The 20,451-nt window shown below is 46.7% G+C and overlaps 1 protein-coding gene across 1 annotated transcript in view; it reads right to left on the bottom strand.

The window, feature by feature from the left end:
- Positions 1-20,451, bottom strand: part of CACNA1B (calcium voltage-gated channel subunit alpha1 B) — a 490,111-nt gene that overhangs the window by 285,880 nt on the left and 183,780 nt on the right. Inside the window, exons 4-7 of the mRNA XM_024206825.3 lie at positions 14,292-14,383; positions 10,215-10,367; positions 9,692-9,694; positions 1,114-1,301 (exon numbers count right to left, since the gene is read on the bottom strand). Of these exons, the coding sequence (XP_024062593.2) occupies positions 1,114-1,301; positions 9,692-9,694; positions 10,215-10,367; positions 14,292-14,383 (436 nt within the window). The remainder of the gene's footprint in view (positions 1-1,113; positions 1,302-9,691; positions 9,695-10,214; positions 10,368-14,291; positions 14,384-20,451) is intronic.

Raw genomic sequence — 20,451 nt, 5'->3', positions numbered from 1 at the left:
TCGCTTTTGGCCTCATGCTTTACAGCACTACTCAAGGCACCCTATAAACGTCTCCCTGCCCCGAAGTGTGCTGCTGCATTGGCTATAATCACACAAACCCCTCAATTAAATACAAAACATTTCGGTGTCACTAGCACTCATGAGCGTGTTCTACCACCAGCGTGCTCTACTCCCTTGTGCCGAGTGCAGTCACTTACATGGCACAAAGAGGGTTCAAAACGGCTGGAAAATACTCTCAGATCTAAACTGTAGCCTTTTGTACCCACTTTGCACACGTGTAAATGACTAAACAAAGTGCAAGGCAATGAAGGTTCAGACCCAAAAGACCACATTCATCCTGGGTGCAGCTCCGCCCAAGTCAGTGGAGATACGGCAGGTAAGAATGTGGCTTGTAAAATGCTCCCAGAATAACCCAAACCAGCCCTCCATTTGAGACCATCATCTACCTATGTTCCTTCAAGCATGTTACAATACACAGCACTAGGTGTATGGGAAAGCCCTTAGATACAAGAGACGAATGTCAAGGAGTCACTGATTGTGCCACTTCTATTAGGCCTTTGATGAAATATATTCTATAAGAAATAGTGAGGATGGACTCAACGCTTGGAGCTCCTACAATGGGATAAACCCATTTGGTGTGAAACTGCATCAGTACATTGCAATGTAACCTGATGACATTTTGGCATGGTATCATCATGGTGAATCAAAAGTCACTACATAGGTATGCAAATACAAGGAATGCTGCCTCAAAATGCCATCTCTCTGGACTGCGATAATGATTGGTGGGACCCGTAAAGGATTATAAGGCATCAAGGAATGTCCTACAAAGCACAGTGCTCGCGGGCCACAGGACTGCCTTAAGAAAATTGGGACAGTCCCAAAAAAGCCTGGGCTGAGGGCTATTGATGGAAAAACACCAACCAGCTGATGTGTTTTGCAGTTCAAGCCAGAATTCTAATCCTATCTCAGTAAGAATGAACCACTGACAAGTTCCTCCTTGTTTTGTTCTCCACACTGGGAATCTGTGCGAAGCCTGCCCCCGCAGTGGACTAGAAAAACGCAATTCACACATCGCCCGGAGATCTCTTTGTGGATATTGTCTGTGATACTCACATTGTAGAGGATGTCAGTCCAGCCCTCCATGGTGATGCACTGGAAGACAGTTAGCACAGCAAACAGAATATTGTCAAAGTTGGTGATTCCATAGTTGGGGCCTGGCCAGTATTTCCTGCATGTGGTTCCATTCTCACATTGCCTGGCCGGGGGATCCTCTCCACAAGGAAAATCTCCCACCTCCTCACCTGCAGAGACAAGAGGGGTGGGGGAGGGAAACAGTTACTGATCAAAGACTCCCAACCATACCGGTATCACTGAGCTCTCACCAAACTGCCTCCAGGAAAAGCAGGGTCTGATTCTCATTTACACGAAGGTTCCTTTATGCTACTTTGGGATCTTAAAGTGGGTGTAGCTATAATGTATGCCCACGTAAGGCCCTTTACATTGCCAGGGGGTGGGTGATAGGGGCTTTAGTGACAGTGTAAATGAAAATCAGGCCCCATGTGTCCAAAACCTAGAGCCCACAACGGTGTTAGTGCCATGTTTGGGGCCCCAACTGAGCAATACTATAGCGTTAATGGTCAGAGTAGACCAAGGAGATGCCCTTGATTTAAAGCAGAATGAATACTGTGATTCAGGGACATACTGTAATGTGTAGAAAAGTGCTAAGTATTAACATTACTACTATTGTATCATAGAATATCAGGGTTGGAAGGGACCTCAGGAGGTCATCTAGTCCAACCCCCTGCTCAAAGCAGGACCAATCCCCAGACAGATGTTTACCCCAGATCCCTAAGTGGCCCCCTCAAGGATTGAACCTATAACCCTGGGTTTAGTAGGTCAATGCTCAAACCACTGAGCTCTCCCTACCCCCCCCAAGTGATGAGGGACAGAAACACAAAGATTATGAGGCAGGTTCTCCGGTCTGTTAAGGCCACTTAGCACAGCAGCTGTCCCAGCAGAAGGGGCGGGAGGGAGAATGTTGAGGGTGTTCCAAGGGCGAGGTCATGAAGGGAGGGGCAGAGCAAAGCTAAACCCCATCCTATATAGTGTATGTTTACGCTTCTCGAGCTGGGAATCACTCCCCAAGCTCGGAGACAGACCCACGCTAGCTCTGATCTTGCTAGCATGCTGAAACCAGACGTGTAGCCATGGCAGTGGGAGGGCCTAGCAGCCCCGAGTCTGATCCCGCCCAGGAGAGGCGCTACGCACTCAGACGGCTAGCCCATCCCACCGCTCACGCCACCCGCTAGCTTGATCATAGCTAGTGTGGGCATGTCTACTCAAGCTGGACATAGATCTCCAGCGTGAAGTGAAACCGTACCCAGAGGTACAAGGAGTGCCTAATGCCAGCGGTGAAAGTTAGAGCTGCACCTAAACGGCTCTAACTTTTCCCTGGGACCAGACAGTAGGACAGAGAGGAGAACTAAGCCCTGTAACTTCAGCAATGCAGGCCAGAGGCTCATGATACCATAGTCCGTGTAGCACAGCTGAGAGCATGCTAACCTCTGGGACCGAAGGCAGTGGGTTCATGTCTCTTAGCAAGTTTTGTGCTCCTCCCCAGTGCAAAGAAGGCAATGCTGAACTGCTGTAGGGGCCATCTAGCAGGGAAATATTCAACAGAGGCTCTGGGGCCAGGGCATACCAACTCCCTCCTGGCCCATGTTGGAGAGTGTAGAGGAGGAGGCTGGCATGCCCTTTCCAATGCGACTTCTCTCATTGAAACAGGTTTTCATGTCCATGGCTGCCAAGCGCTGAACATAGAATGGACTGTAAGCCCTTGTGGATGGGACTGTCACTATGTTACATGTTTGTACAGAGTCTAGCGCAGTGGGGGCCCCGTCTCCAGGCACCACCACAATACAAATAATAAATGAATAACTACTACTAATGGCTGCTCTGCTGGTCCTACACAATCACTGCAGTAGTCATCCGTATTTAATTCATTTGTAAAGCGACCCTGAGTACGAAACACAGTCTCTGTTCTATGGTGGTTGTCCTCCAGCCCTACTGAAGGTGAAGGTAAAGACTTCTACCACTCAGGAAGACCTTAGAGGATGTATGGAAAGGGTGAGCTAGCACATCCGAGACAAGACCAGAAATATCCACTCAGTGTCGTGAATAAGCAAAGAATGATTGATTCCCCCATCCCGCTGGCTCTGAGCAAGGTCAGAAATAGCAATTTGTTGTCATGACTAAGCAAAGATCGACCACCTGTCAGGTAGACACTCAAACCCCCTCCTCTCCCACCAAAAATTAAAGTCACTTTATATCCATATTCCTCTTGGTTTCCATGCTCACTGTTATCTAGAGCAGTTATTACTCTACCGCCTTGCAGTTGATGGAGAAGCTTTGGGAGCCCAGGGCTGGATTCTCAAAGTAAATAAACTCACCAGGCCACGTTTTTCATTTATACGAAGGCCCCTTTATAACACGCTGGCAGAGGAAAAGGTCCTTACAGAAAGACACTGCGAGGGCAGGGGCAATGAGAATAGGACTTTACTAAATCAAATTCACTGAAGGGGGAAAAAATCAGTAATAACAATAATAAAATAATAATAAATAATAATAATGATTACACAGAAAGAAGCTTGCAGAGGAAAGTCTGGCAGCCTGGCTCTGTGGTATTTCACAATACGGTGTGTGCAAGCAACCTTTTCCCATCTCACCAGCCCTTTACTACAAGGTTTTGCCCTCAGGCTCCCGTGTGGGTCGCTTTGGCTCTTGTAATGGATGTTGAAGGGTTTACTGAGGCAAGGCAGCAAGAAGAAAGAAGAAAATAAAGTCTTTGAGGACAATTCTCCAGGGGCCCCTTGGAAAAGCGCGGCCGGCTTTCTGACGTTTGGCCTTTTGTTACAAGGTAATCCTTTCTAAAGGCAATGAACATCTATTACTACATGTATTGATTACCTTATGAGCAGGAGACATGACAAGCAAGTCGGGTCTTCTAAAGTCCATGTGAAAAAGAGAATGCAGGGGAGGGAATCGGAATTAGCTATGCCACCTACTATTTTTTTTAAAAGTTTGCAAAGTGATGCGGCCAAATTATCATCATTTGCATCCCAGTAATGACTTGCCAGCTGCAACTGAGATTAGGGCCCCATTGTGCTAGGAGCTGTACATGCACAGCCTAGAGTAGGGCTCTGCAAATCACTGAATATGCTTGTTTCAGACATGCTGAAATGAAGAGTTTTGACATTTCTGAAGACATTTCCTTTTTTCCCCATGACAAACAATTTGGCAAAATCAGTCCAAATTCTCAAATTCTTTCAGTCAACCTGAATCTGCATTGTTTGGTGAAAAAAGGGATCACAAGAAATATTTTCACCCAGCTCAAGTCTAGAGTTCTTGTAACTGAATACTAGTTAACTCAAGTTTTTAAATGCTAACCTGTTTTTAAATCCATGCCACAAAGTTTGTCCCAGGATACAACTAAACCACAAAGGTTTGCATCACAGAACAACGGTTTGGGTCACATCTAGATGAGTCTTTTAGCAACTCAAGTTAACAATCAATCAATTAACTCAAGTTAAAACAAACCTCTCGTCTACACAAACTCAAAAGGAGAGACCCCAAAGAGTTCCCAATCTGATCTCAGCTATAAATCCAGGATAACACGATTGATTTCAATGGGATTATTCTGGATTTTGACACTGGTGTAACAACGCAGAATTGGCCCATAATCTCTAGTGCATGTTTCAAAGGACTAGGTAGGCGTCCAAAGGAAAATTCAGAAACGGGTGTGGTGCCTTCCTATCTCAAGACAATTTTGTAGCCATAACTTCTGGAGTCTGGTAAGCAGGGAATGATGAATGAGAATATGTGCAAATGGGTGTGCATAAAAGAATTCTCTGTGTCAGCAACACATGAGTGCATGGAAGATTATGGAGAGTGGAAAAATATCTCACATATTCACTGAAAATCGCACACTAATGTGTGAGTCTATCTTAGACTTTTGCCTGGTTTTCACCAAAACAAAAAGTGTCTTTTCCATAAGCTCAGAACAGCCCATTGTGCCATATTACTAAAGCTGTGTCGATGTGGGCCATGACATTTCCATTCATATCCCATGAGCTCACCGGCTTTCTGAATTACTGCTCTTTGCTTCTTGGGTTCCATAAGAATCCCAAGTGACTGTTTCATTTGGGGACTGGGAACAAGGCCAGGCCTGAATCCCCCTAACTCCCCAGATCCCCAGACCTACTACTGTTGCAGGGATGCAGCTCCTTGAGGAGGTTCATATTTCCACCCTGAAGTCAATGCTCAGAGCAAATGGACCTGAGCTTGTTAATGCACCTCTTCTGAGATTAGGCATTTAGGTTTAAAAGGCTGGGTTGATTAGATTAGCGGGATGCTTTGCTTTCCCTGCACACGAGGGATTCCAGATCCAGGAAACCTCGCCCGCTGCCTTTTCAGAAATGCAGCGAGGAGGGGAGGAGAGGGAACTGGGTAGAATCAATTTCTGTAATTCATCTGTAGATGAACACATTAACCACAGCGCAGAGAGCTGCGTGGTGCCCTTTAACAGAGACTCCTTCATATGCTGGTAAGGGGGAGGCTTTAAGGAGGTCATAACCTTCCTTCTGGAGCTGGCCCTGCTTCCCTCCTGTCGAGATGCCAGATGCCATGATGTATGGTACTCACAAGCTTCTGGCTAGGCTCCCAGTTCCATACTTGAGTGCTACTCCAAGAGCAGTGCTAAGCTGGGTATGTTACATCACATGCCACAAACAGGGCTCAGCCTTCCGCTTGGCCTAGAGATCTGTCAGTCATAACATCATCGTGATGTTGTCCACCAAGATGGCTCCCAAGTGACCATGAATGGGACTGTGGCTTTTTTTTTTTTTAAAAGAAGCTACAAACATTAAACGGGAAAAAACCCAGCAACTACCTAACACTTTCCCTCCTTTGCCCCACCCACCGAACCCGTCATGTCAGTGAGGAAAAGGCTGAGAATTCTAAGTGGCGCTTTGCCAAGGGCATAAAGAAGAGTATTACGCGATGCTTAGACCAACACCTGATCACTTGAACCTTCTGTTCCCTGGGACCCCTGGTTCTCACCTCTCCCCACCTCCGGTCCACTGCAAAACACCACCACTCTAGCCATCTTCTTTATCCAGGGCTCTCCCCTCCTCACACTCACTCGTTGGCAGTCTCCTAGTGTAACCCACCAGTGTAGACATGTTACAGGTCTCCCTCTAGTCTGATCCACCTGGGATGTGAGTTGTTACAACTCCCCCTTAGGGAGCGTTGGCTCTTTAGCCACTCATGATTTCCACTCTGGAGGTCCCCAGTTCAAGCCCCAGTCCGTCAGCCCAGACGACGGCTGTCTTACTACCACATCAGATCATCCTCCTCACCTGCGAGGCCCCAAACAGTCTGACTCCCACCTGTGTCTCTGCTCCCATATCCTTGCAATCGTCTGTCATCTCAAACAAACATCTCCCCAATTGCATCCCCTCAGTCACTCTGGAGAGCTAGGGCCAGATTGTCCACTGCCCTGACCCCACGCTGTCACTTGCACGCCAGTCATTCCCAGGTGGATTCAGGAGCTTTTCATGCTCCGTTTGCACTGGCATAAATGACTCCACATGGCACAAGGGAATGGAGAAACCAGCCCGTGAAACCTCATCCCCATTTCTATCACGTGAGCTGCAGGGTGAGCTTGGGCAAGTTACTTCCCTTCTCTGTGCCTCTATTTCCCCAGCTAGAAAATGGGGGTAAAATAGGAACAATCCTAGCTGTTATCTAGCTCTTCTCATCAGGAGATCTCAAAGCACCTTACCCAGAAGGTCAGTATCATTACTCCCATTTTACAGATGGGGAAACAGACACAAAGGGAAGTGATTTGCCCGAGGTCAGCCAGTCACACACTGACAGAGCAGGGAATAGAAATCGTGTCTCCCGAGTCCCACCCCAGTGCTCTAACCACTAGGGAACGCTGCCTCCCATGCTGCTGCTCAGTGGCCTTGTGCGTGTGTTCGATGGAAGTTATTTCTGAGCCCAGAACAGAGCTGAAAGCCCCACATCATTCAATGGCCAGGCAGCCTTTTTAAACCTATTTAAATAGCTACCCAGCTCACTGGGGGAGGATCATTTAACTAATAGCCGTAAAGCTCTTTGAAAAAGCAAAGCTCTATATAACTGCTTACACGGCCATCTCCGCTTGGGAAAGATCTTCCACTCCCTGGCCAGCAATATTGTTATTACCCATTTGAATTGTGGTAGCATCTCTGAGCCCCAGTCCTGGACCAGAACCCCACTGGGCTGTTGTACAAACACAGAACAAAAAGACAGGCAGCCCCTTCCCCCCCCAAGAGCTGTTCATTTAAATAGCTCTCTTCCCCTCCTACAAATCCTTTCTTAAAATCCATTTCTTCCAGCAATCTTCTTGCTTTCCTCTGGAGTCAGCTCTCTGCAAACCCCCTTACCTGGATCATTGTGCCAGGTTTCGCTTACCTTACACAAGAAAAGGATCTCACTCTGGGTTTGCAAAGCCCTGTGACAATGTAAGATACTATTGTAACAGAGTTTTTACAGAATTGCCAAGGGCCTCCCAGAGCATTGGCTGGGACACTCTTTTATTACGGTTCGTATAAATCTAAATAAATAAATGCAACAGATGCTTAATGATAATCACTAAAATGGTTTATCTTGCAAGCTCCTTGTAGTAGGAACTCTTTCCCTGTGTGATTCCACACCACCTAATACAACTGGGCACCACGTTAATGAAAAGATTAAAAACTGACGGGGGGGGGGAGGGGAGAGGAGGGGAGAAGAACACGTTCTGCGTTTTTTACAGTTAAATTGCACCTCAAGCAGCTATTCTGATGTTGCACCTGCCCTTAGTTAAGGGTCTCTGGGTGTCCAGGCCCTACTCCTCTATTTTCTGGGGTTTATTACACAGTGGCAGGTAGACACGTGTCATTTTCACCGCAGGGTCCAATTTCCCATTTCCAGGCCGCAACGTTTCTTATGGCAATTGCCAGGTTTTATCCTTATCCTTCATCTGGCCTTTTATTAACATGCTGTGAGGGCGTTCTCTCTCTCTAACCACAGGTGCTGCATTGCTGATCAGACTGCGTGACTATGGAGTCAGTGCAGCAGATGGGAGGGGTCAGCGTGTAGACACTTAGAATCATAGAATCTCAGGGGTGGAAGGGACCTCAGGAGGTCGTCTAGTCCCACCCCCTGCTCAAAGCAGGACCAATCCCCAGGATTTTCACAGTGCTAGCTGTGAGCGCTCCGCCCGGACACGGGGTACACTGTGCAGACTGTACACTCTGTAACAGAGCATCCTAAGGGCCCAGCCATGTCGCCCTTACAAGGCACTGGTACTGAAACATCCTCGGCCATGCTCCAGCAGCCTGCCTCACACTCTTCCCAAATTCCCCGCAATTGCTTCCGTAGCCACTTCCTTCTCTGTTTCCTACACGCCCCACCTGGAAGACTGTGGTCATGCCATCGATTCCTCCTTCCTCTCATCTGCCATAGCCCCTCATTCTTCCCCCTCCTTCTCAGCTTCAGCCTGCTCGCACTCTACTCCCTCCTTCGTCTCTCCCTCAGCCGGGTTCGGAACCATCCCTCTGGACTCTTCTTCCTCTCTGACTGATTTTTCCATCTGCCCGTCTCTCCTCATTCACAGGGACTTCAACCGTCACACTGATGGCCAGTCTTAGCTAGCGGCCTTCCAGTTCCTCTTTCTCACCAGCTCTGGACTGTCCCTCCCACTCATCTTCAGGTCATGCCCTCGGCCTGCCCTTCTCAAAGCTCCGTCCAGTTCTGACTTCCCTCTCTGTGAAGTCCTTCACCCCTGTGTCCTCCTCCTAGAATTTTCATTTGTCTCTCTCTCTGACTTCCCTGCTGCTCGCCATCTGTCCCAACCCACGCTTCATGCTATGGTGTTGTCTCTTATCCCAGCAACCTCTACTGATCTCACAAATAAACAGCTGCACATCAGAACCCCAATCATCTTGAAATCAAAAGTCACTGCATCCAGCCAGCGCCATGAGTGCCTGGTTGCCAGTTACAATGCAAAAGTGACACACACACACACACACACACACACACACACACAAACTGGGGGCCTGAGCTGCCTCTTACACACACTGGTGTAAACTGGGAGTAAATCCATCCAATGGAGCTATAGTGCTGTAAATGAAAGGAGAATCTATCTGGTTGCCAGTGCACATGTGTGCACCCAAGCGTTCTGCGGCACTGAGAGAAGGTGGGCCGGGAGGGAGAGAAGGAGTGGAAGGGGAAAAAAGAAAACAGAGCAGGAGGGAGAAAGGGGTCTAATATAGAAGGCTGTGGTGTAATCAGCTAGAATAAAGCCAGAAAACACAGAGGAAAATAAGAATCAGAAAACTAAGGCCTGGTCTACACTACAACTTTAATTCGGATTTAGCTGCGTTAATCCGAATTAATCCTTAACCCGTCCACACAACGGAGCCAGTTACTTCGAATTAAAGGGCACTTAAAATCGATTTCTGTACTCCACCCCGACGAGCGGAGTAGCACCAAAATCGATTTTGTTAATTCGAATTAGGGGTAGTGTGGCCGCACACCACCGAATTAATGTGGTTAAAAACCGAATTAATGTGCTTAGTGTGGCCGCGCACAATCGAATTTATACAATCTGTTTCCCAAATTCGAATTATCTAAATTCGAATTAATCTCGTAGTGTAGACATACCCTAACTTGAATGGAAAAGAGAAATTGAAGAAGACCGAATGAACGTAGAGACAAAAACTGGAAATTGTATTAATCAAATGTTACACACAAATTAGCCTGGAAAAAACAGAAACAGGCTCAGTACACAATAGTTTAGGACAGGAAGTGAAGAGTACTGGGCCAGTGAAGCTGCACGGACTTATAGCAGCAGAAAACTGGGCCCACTACATCCAAGTCAAACTGCAAGGTGAATAAGGGAGACAGAAGGTAATTATTCCAGCTGGAATTTTGCCAGGATACCTCTGGGTCAAGAGGTCATCACTAGACAAGCTCCTGGACTTTGGCTTTAAGTCTCATCACAAAAAACCCTGTGGAATTCAACCTTTCTTACGTAGGTCAATTCTCTGAGAGACAACACTAGGCCCTCAAATGGATAACGTGTGCCCTGCTGACTTACTGAGGGAACAGCAGCAGCTCAATCTCACCTGTTTCGTTCGAGAAGCAGGTTTTATGAAACTTCCCCATGTAGAACTCCAGCCCAATGATGGCGAACATCACAATAGCAAAGAAGAGAAGCAGCCCAATCTGGAGCAAGGGCACCATGGCCTTCATGATGGACTTGAGGACAACCTGCAAACCTGTAGGAAGCAAGGAAATTATTGTAGTCAGTGACTGGAGAAAAAAGGGTTTTTTGGAGGGCAGGGGAGTTTGGATTTTTAATAAAATCCTCTGGATTGGCAATGTCCTGCAATGCCTCTTTCTTCTAGGTCATTGATTCAAAGCTCTCCCTGCTCAGTAAGGATTAAGGCTCCAAACCAGATCCCATCAAAATCTTCCAATTAGCATCAGTGGGAGCCAGGCCAGGTCCTAAAAGCTGTTCAGTGGCTCATGTGAAACGTGTTGGTGGTCTCAAGCCAGTCCCCAGAGCATGGGTCCAAATACCAAAAAAACTACTGCCACAATTGGCGTGAATTTAGCACTCTCGTTTCCCACAGAGGCCAAGGAGTCAGTGGGTCAGAGAGAGCATCGTGGTAAGTCATAGTCACTGGGCCAGGTGGGGAAAAGCAAGAATGCTTTACAGCCTGGTAGTTAGCACACTCGCCGGGGAGGTGGGAGACACAACTTCAAGACCCTACTCCAGAGACTATAAATATTGATAAAAAGTGGAACAGCTTCAAGAGGGGAGTTTGAGAAAGCCCAATACCAGAATATCCCATTGCCAAATGTGCAAGTTTAAATGCCTACTCTACATCAGGTAGAGAGGGGAATTGAACCTGCGTCTCCCACATCCCCACTGAATGCCCTAACCTGGGGATTAAAGCTTATAAAGGGAGCCAACATCATCACCGCCTCCTCCCCTCCCCTGTCATTTTTAGGACTCCTTTCCTTTGCTTCTGACAAAAGCCTGAAAAATCAAAACAGAATTTTTGCGGGGCCAAATGAAACATTATCGACGTTACCGACATACGTAGACTTTTTCAGTTTGGTTGAAACAATTCGGCAAACTCCACGCAAATTTGCAAATCATTTCAGTCAACCCCAAGTGCATTTTTCAGTGACTAAATGATTAGTCGGAAAAATTTTGCCCTGCTTTAAGTGAGACCCATTTATAAACAAAAAGGCAGTGGTGTCACTACATTTAGCATACCCATCTTGTGGCTAACCAGAGGCCTGCAATCTCTGGGGCTTCCAACCTTGGGCCTTTTCACCAGCACTCAAATTCAGTTTCAATTAAAACAGGGGAGAAAAGAGGAGAAGGCAAAGAGATAAAGCTGTCAGATAATTTTATGCAGATCTGCATAAGGAAAGCAATGCCCTATTAATCACCTGTTTAAAGCTACCTTGGCTGTGGGGCCCACACTGGAGCAATGGGAATAAAGGATCATCTTTGTCCCACTGCCTTGTAAAACTTAAGTGAGGTCAACACAGAAGTGCATAGAAAAACACTCATCTGGGCTGGGAAAAAATACAGACACATGGAGAGAGCATATTAGGACAGCATTCAGCACATCTAAGGACTGTGTGTGTATTGCAGGGGGGAAGAATTATAAAGCTCTCAGGTGCCAAAGCAGCCTTTAAATTGTATAGCAGAGCTATAGTATGTCTTAAATCTATGGCAGCGGTGGCCAACCTGAGCCTGAGAAGGAGCCAGAATTTACCAGTGTACATTGCCAAAGAGCCACAGTAATACGTCAGCAGCCCCCCCATCAGCTCCCAGTGCCTCCCACCCACTAGCAGCCCCGCCAATCAGCGCCTCCCCTTCCCTCCCGATCAGCTGTTTCGCAGTGTGCAGGAGGCTGGGGGGGGAGGGAGGAGCGAGAGCACAGCAGGCTCAGGGGTGGGGGAGGGAAGGGGTGGCAGGGCCAGGGGTTGAGCAGTGAGCACCCCCCGGCACACTGGAAAGTTGGCACCTGTGGCTCCAGCCCCGGAGTCGGTGCCTATACAAGGAGCCGCATATTAACTTCTGAAGAGCCGCATGTGGCTCCGGAAGCACAGGTTGGCCACCCCTGATCTATGGTTATGACTCTGCTCAAGGGGCGGAAGAGTTGTGGCTGGCTGGATTAAATTGAATGTCTGCTTTCATAAGGCATAAGTGCCCATGAAACAAAACGTGGCTGTTTTCTGGTATGTAAGTATCAAAATGGGAGATTCTCTCCCACCAGATAATCAGTTTTAGAAAGTTGGCTGGGGCTCTAGACTATTCAATGGAAGGGTGTAATGTTGTGGTTATAGTGAGGTGAAATTCGCCCCTATGCAGCCAGCCAGCACACAGCCTCTGTGCCACGGAAGTCCCACTCACACTCTCAGAATAAGGCGTACGCTGGACTTATGTGGTGCATACTCCTTGTGCTGATCTCTCTGCTCAGGGATGCCTTTATGCAATGGAGAGGTGAGTTGTTCTCCTTTAAGAAACTCTCGTATCTGTGATCTCACCCTCCCCGCAGTTCCTATATGGGATCATGGTTATTTTATTCAACTTGCTTTGGTTTTTCATATGAATTTCATGCTAGAGAAAGGTGCTGGATTTACAGCCCTGGGGAGTGGAAGCTGCTCTTCATCCACCCACAGCATGGGCAATGGCAGGACAATCCTTCCCCGCACTGTCAAAGCACCTCACGAGTGGGCTAGGAAGAAGGGTCAGTCAGTGGCCTAGTGGATAAAGCCCTAGACTGGGATGTAGGAGATGTGAGTTCCAGTCCCAGCTCTGATTTATCAAGTGATCTTAGACAAGTCATTTCAGCTTAGTTTCCCCTCCAATGCTTTATCCTGTCTACTTACATGGCCTTGTACACTCAAAAAGCACTTGTTGATTGGTGCTTAACAGATCAAGGGCATTTCACTATGACTATTAATTTCAAATAAAAGCAGCAAAGAGTCCTGTGGCGACTAATAGACGTATCGGAGCATGAGCTTTCGTGGGTGAGTACCCACTTTGTCGGATGCATGTAGTGGAAATTTCCAGAGGCAGGTATAAATATGCAAGCAAGAGTGAGTCAGGCTAGAGATAACGAGGTTAGTTCAATCAGGGAGGGTGAGGTCCTCTTCTAGCAGTTGAGGTGTGAACACCAAGGGAGGAGAAACTGCTTTTGTAGTTGGCTAGCCATTCACAGTCTTTGTTTCAAATTAATTTCAAATACAGATTAAGAAATAAAGGCCAGCTTGTCACAAGCCCTTTCCGTCTGGATGGGAAATGCCTATGTAATCTGTGCTCCCAAAAGGACACTGCTGTCTCAAGTTTCCAGGCAGGGAAACGCATTCCTCATCAGCTCTGCACAGCCCCTAGTGTTTTGGCTGCAAGAAACCATCTCTGGAGCAGAGCTGGAACACCAGGGTGCTGTTTGAGAGGAGGAGAAGGATGCTAATGAGTTAATCCGGATGAACAGCTGAGCTTCATGTGAGTGCATCCCATTTAAAAGGGAAACAATTTCCTCTCACTGCCTCATGCTGCATGGAAAATGCTTCCGTTCCAAATTCAGCAAGGGAAAAATGAACAGATATCACTAGGAGTCCCCTGTATTTCTACAGTGCCCCTCACCAGAGCATTTGGGCCCTTCAAACTAACACAAAGTATCAAGTTGCCTATGGTGAAAACCTGATTATAGAGACTGTCCCTTTATCCGCCTTGCCCTTACCTGGTGTTACTTACAGGCCTGAGTAACATGGGAGGCCAGACCCATATTTGGTGTTAACTGCCTTAGCTCCAGCTAAAGATCTCCCTTGGGAATTCTAGCACTGGGGGGCCAGAAAGTTGGCAAACTTGGCATCTGGCAGTGCTTGGAGTACAGATCAAGCCCCAGAGTGAAGAAGTCTCAAGCACCAAATCTGTGAAGTTCCAATCCTGGGGCCTAATGTGGTAGCACTTTGCACTCCCTTTGCATAGGTGTAAATGCTGACACATGACACAGAGCAATGGAAAATCAGGTCCCAGGCATGGAAAGCCAGGGCACCAGTGCGATAGGAAGCAGGGGGAAGACTATATAGTCCAGAGGACACAGACCCTAAAGGCCAGAGGGCCTCACTGACAACGACAATGATGTTGCAATGATTCTTGTTACACTTACTTGGGATTCCTGACACCAACTTCAAAGGTCTCAATACTCGAACGGCTCGCAGGGTTCGTAGGTCAAAATCAGTCCCAGCGGTGGCTAGAATCCTGATTTAAGACAAAAAGGGGCGGGTGTGGGGAAAGGTGAGAAAGAGAGAGAAATTGAATTAAATGTAAGTTTTCCAAAATACAAATAAATGAAGCATGATAACAAATTCAGGCCACCTAGGACTTTATGGTGGTCATTACACTGCATTCAGTAGCCAGTAAAAACATACAATGCTCCTGAGTCACATATCCCTACTACTCGAGTTAAAGGAAAATCTCCATTAGCTCTCTGCAATATAGAGACTATGAGACACAGTTGAGCAGTTCTGATTCCATCCACTAGAAAGGAGTGTCCCATGTACACAGACACACAAGTACCAGTGCATTTATATAACGCAAGCTTTGCTTTTTTTTAAAAAAAAAAAATGTTTTTTACTTTTTGTTTTATCTGATTTTGATGTTTTCCATTTAATCTTGAACAATTTTACCCCCTTCAGTTACATGAGTTCAAAATTATTAACTTAGCCTTCTGGAGTCACCTGCCTTGCTCTTTAGGAGATTGTGGAGTCACCCCACAAGATCCTGGGTGTGGGGAGGAATTCACACAACACACAACCTTGAATTTTGAAAATTTCCAAGTATGAAAAATTTCAGCCACCTCTATAATTGGTCCAAAAATCAGGAGGCTAGAGGAATTACGAAAAAAAAATTCTAACTTTTCTCACCCACTCCCCATCCCACCAAAAAACCCCTCCAAATTCAGAATGTTGATGACATTTTGAAATTTGCTCAGTCCTCACAGTTGGGGTCATATTTTCAAGAGCTCAGCTCCTATCGTGCACCTAGTATGAAATGTGCATCTAATAGGGCTCTTTTGAAAACTGGCCCCCGGTGTCCAGAAATCTGCAGGTCAATTACATCTTCGGCTGAGGGTCTCTATCTCTACCTACTGCACCAACTCCAGATGGAACCAACTATAGAGTTGGTTGAAATTTTTCAAATTCTGAAATTTCAATTGAATTTCAAAATTCAGGGAGGGGAGAAAATAGTCCAAGAACATTTCATTTCCCCCCCTTTTCCTACCCAAGGTCTCATGGGGGAATGGGGCAGTTGGCCAGCCTCCAAGTAAAGAAAGATGGCACCTTCTTCCATTTCCAGTGAGATGATAGGAGAACACATCCCTCTGTCACACCATAAATTATCCCCTAACAAGGCTATAGTGTGAGATGCTTTATTAGAGACTCCATAATGCTGATGGTTTCTTTGAACTAAAGCAGTTCCTGTTGTGTGTGTTTACTCTATGCATGTGTAAATGTAAGTTTGGTCCAAAACACCCTACTTTAGAGAAAGGAAATCAACAAGAAAAAAAAAAGTAAAGTCTCCCTGAAAGAGCATGGTGTGAGCATATATCCTGTAACAGTCTGCAATAACGCTGAGAACAAAATGGCTGCCATCTTGGCAGGCAGACAGTTCATAGACACTAAAGGGCATCATACACAGACAACGAAAAGGCATCACAGTTTCAGGCTATCCTGAGTGCACCACATTTCACTCCAGCACCAAGGGAAGAAAAGAGGGCAAAGGATCCAAAAGGCATCAGGAATGCAATCTTCCCTGAGCAAGGAAATTGGAACCTCTGGTTGCCAGCCAACTTAGACACTCAATGCCCCCTCAATGACAAGAGTAATTATTCCAGCTCTTCCTTTGGTGTTTCAACAACGAAAATGTTAAGATCTGGGGAAGGAAGATCCCCTGTAACACACATCCACTGAAGAAAACAGCTCAGAAGGGAAAAGCACCTCACCAACTCCCTCTTGAGTGCTCCCTTTAAAGTCGTTGTAAGCAACATCTGTTAATTTTGATAGGATTGTTGTGAGGCTACTTTAACGGAGGGAACAAAAGGAAGGTGCGGATGAACTAGCCCTGCCAATGGAGTCTGCAAGACCCAATGTTACCCAGGCCCAGCCATTTTTAGCCATTCTTGCTTCCTGCCCATGCAGCCATCACTTCTGTCATTGTCTCCTTCCCAGACGGAAAAAATATCCTCGTGCACAGAGGTCAGTAAAGCAGTCTGGCCCAACATCATGCAGATGTGTTCATGCACTGCCCTTTGCCACTGGAGAGCTGGGTTCAAATCCTGCCTTAGGAGAGCAATTAAGGGGGGGAAATTCTTGACAATACAACTCTCTGCCTAGCGATCTACATAGGCCTCAAAGCTAGGCTCAAGCAGGAGAGGTTCCTATGCAACCAAAGCGTTGATGAGACAAGCCCAAGATGTTATTTCCATCATCCGTCTAGGATTCCGTTGAAAGTGAGGCTCATTTTAGTCCATCCCTGGACACGTGCCCAGATCACAAACCCGCTAAGCAATGCAGCACAATTTACACTCTCTCCAAAGGTCTTGGCTAGCAGAGGTTGTCACAAGTAGCATTAAGATGTATCACCAAAGCTGTGAGAGATTCCAGCGGTTGTAATAGCATAGTGGATGCTTTAGGTCAGGGGAAAGCTATACAAAAGCCTGGGACAGGAATAATCAAGGGTTTGGCAGACAGGACTGGGGCGTTGTCTACACCAGAAGGGTTGCTGGTATGGGTAGATCGGCAAACCCGCCTAGTGTAGATGCAGCTGACACAGGCAAAAGAGTGCTTTTGTCAGCATAGCTTATACAAGTTCCCCAAATGAAATAAGCTATTACCAACACAAGGACTTTTCTGCTGTGTAGCTGCCTACAGTGGGGCTTTTGCTGGCACAGCGACGCCGGCAAAATCACACCCCTGCTAGACAAAGCTATGCCTGCAGAAGTTTTCAGTGTAGCCCCGGCATGCAATACATTGGGGAGCCCAGGACTGAAGGAGCAGGAGGTGCTAAAGTCAGGATCTGAGTGCCTGGGCAAAGCAGGGTGAGAGCCCCGTCCAGGCATAGCAGGGGCTGAATGAAGTGAGCTGGGGGCACCAACCCACGTTACAGCTGTCTCTAGCCACTATGACTAGCCCTACATCTTCCCAATGAACTGGAGCGACCAGAAAAGAATGAGAACTTATTGTGAGTGACTGTCATCCGAGCCCAAGCTACTGAAGATCATTTAAACCAGGGGTTGGCAACCTTTCAGAAGTGGTGTGCCGAGTCTTCATTTATTCACTCTAATTTAAGGTTTCGTGTGCATACATTAATGTTTTTAGAAGGTCTCTTTCTATAGGTCTATAATATATAACTAAACTATTGTTGTATGTAAAGTAAATAAGGTTTTAAAAATGTTTAAGAAGCTTCATTTAAAATTAAATTAAAATGCAGAGCCCCCTGGACTGGTGGCCAGGACCCGGGCAGTGTGAGTGCCACTGAAAATCAGCTCATGTGCCATAAATTGCCTACCCCTGATTTAAGCCAATAGCTATCGCATTCGGAGGCATTGAATTTGAAGCTTTCATGCTCACGCTGCCATTCTCCTTCCCCCCCCCCCCCCCCCACCATGCCAGTGCTCATGTGTCAAACCTTTGCAGCCTGGCAGCGCCATACACTTCAAGCCTTAACCGTCTGCTTTGGCTGTGCCTGCCGAAGGTGCTCGTGGCCTCCAGTGGCTTTCACGTGGATTCACGTCGTCCTGACCCAGGCCCTTTCCTGTCTGCTACAGGCTGAGAGGAGGAGCCCTTGTGCTCTCACCGTTTGCTTTCAAACTTGTTGGAGAGAGACTGGGAGTGAACGCAGGAGAGAGTCAATTAGTCCCACGGCACCAGTGAGTGCCCCAGTGACAGCGCCGGCTGTCTCGCTGCTCAGAGGCGCCTCTTCACTCCCCTGACGTGTTCTTAAGAGGTTTGAAGTGAATAAAAACGCCCTGGTTTACGGCTTCCTGCACCCCCTTTAGTCAAGGATCTCAGCCACTCGCCTACCCTGTGCTGTTAATAACCATTTGCCCTACCCCAGTGTGTGACAATACAATTCCTGTAAGGCACTTTTCCGAATATTCTGCAATAATGCCATTTCTCCCACATAATTGCATGATAATATACAGCTCCTGTATGGCCAATTCTGCCACTGTGCGGCTTTGCAGTTCTACATGGAGAATAATACCAATCTCCAGTGAAGGGAAGGATGTAATTAACTGAAGGCTTCTGCTAACTTCATAAAATTCGCATAAGGGCTGTCTTTCTTCCCCCATTCCCTGAACTCAAGCTGTAAACCCTCAGAACCCTTTGTGGGCTGCGCTGGAGCAAGAAGGATTAATAAAAATGGGGGAGAAAGGGAGAGATCAAACGAGCCAGATGACAAGCATGACTTGAAAATCCTGCGGAAGCTTTTCTGTCTGCACGCGTAACAAGTGAGAACAAAGAGCAAGTAACTGAAGAGCCAGAGCTGGAGGAGGAAATTGACAGTGAGAATAAAAATAGTGGGAAAGAAGTTTTTAAGAGGCGACTTAGCAACAAGGGAAGAAATTGGGGCTGTACCTTTTCATGCTTCTTGATGAGTTATAAGGACATCTTGATGATTTGTAGGTTTGGGGAGGGTGGTTTCGGCTTGTTTTTTTACTTTAGAAATAGTAGGTCTTGACTTCCCTGCTGGAGGACTCTGTGGAGGACTGGGAAACCAGTGGGATTATGAAAGCACAAGAGACTGAAAGCTGAGCAGTTGTGCCAGGAAGGGACTTTTACTCAAGTGTGATGATTAGAGACTGACAACGGAGCTGCAGCACAAAGTCTTGCTGAAACAATACAGACTCTGCCTTCCCTAGAGAAACCTCGTTTTATTGTGAGGCATGTGTGGCAACTGATTTACCCCCATAGCTGTGTGCTGGGCTGCACGTTCCCCCTCACTGCGACTCCTGCAGGATATTGGAGTGTTTTGGAACTACCTGAGTAGATCAGGAACTGGTCAAGTCAAGAAAAATCCTTGGGATCCGCAATTATATCAGTCCATCTAGTCCAATACCCAGTGTCCGACAGTGGCCTGCCAGTACCAGCTGCTTCAGAGGAACATGCAACAGACCCAGGCAGTGATGGGAAAACCTTCCCCCAGGAAAAGCTCTTCCCTCCCAACCCCAGTAGCCACAGGTTGACTTATGCCCCGAGCACGAGATCTGCATTCCTTCCAAAACTACTTTATTTTTAAAATATTTCCTATTGAATCCTGGATATTCTTGTAAAAAGCAACAGAGAGTCCCATGGCACCTTTAAGACTAACAGATGTATTGGAGCATAAGCTTTTTTGCTCTAATACATCTGTTAGTCTTAAAGGTGCCACGGGACACTCTGTTGCTTTTTACAGATCCAGACTAAAACGGCTACCCCTCTGATACTGGATATTCTTATTATCCATATAAATGTCTAATGCGCTTCAAAAATCCTGCTACACTCTTGACTGCAATAGCATCTTGTTGCAGTGAGTTCCGCTGTCTAATCGTGAATTGTGTGAGCAGGCTGAGTGAGAGACCAAAAACTCTTTTCTCGTGAGCCAATGTAGGCTTGTAACAAAGGTGTCCAAAGATGAAAACGTAGTGCTTTATTCCCCCACTGCCCAACAGCATTGCACTGTGTTATCCTGTTGTACCATCGCTTGGCTAAACTAAAACTTCCCATCTTACCTCCCTCCTTTAAAGAGCTCTCTGGCCAATTTCTGTCCTCAGAGGCCAAGGCCCATTTATGAGAAATACGTGACATCTTCTGTTCCAATGATCCCTGGTAAAAAAAGCGTATTCCTCTGGTTATAAAATGATGCAAAGGGGAAAAAGGAAAAACTCAAGGTAAATAATTGTCTGCTTTCATTGCCAGGGGACTCAGTATTTTTACTGTACTAGTACAGTGAGAGACACATTGTCACCCGATGCCAGGGATTTCACGGAGACATGATCGTGAATCTTCTTATTGAAACGCTGATCAAAGACAGTCGCAAGAAAAGGCCAGAAAATGTATTCGAACTGAGCCTCTGGATCTGTAAAGCCCGAGGCGAGGAGGGTTGGAAAAAGCTAACCCTCTTCTTCAGAGCTGCTGCTATCTTGCATTCATCCTGGCTTTACAGCCTTTTAGCAGATTTAGTTCATCTTTTCCATATGATCCCGTGAGGAACGGATGACAAAAGCTTTCTGCCCTCTCTCCATAGGTGGATGGAGGAGAGGAAAGAGGGAACTAAACACGGGGAGA

The sequence above is a fragment of the Terrapene carolina genome, unplaced genomic scaffold (genome assembly GCF_002925995.2).
Source record: "Terrapene carolina triunguis isolate 2854851 unplaced genomic scaffold, T_m_triunguis-2.0 Scaffold238, whole genome shotgun sequence".
NCBI lineage: Eukaryota > Metazoa > Chordata > Testudines > Emydidae > Terrapene > Terrapene triunguis.
This window is presented reverse-complemented; position numbering and strand designations above follow the sequence as displayed.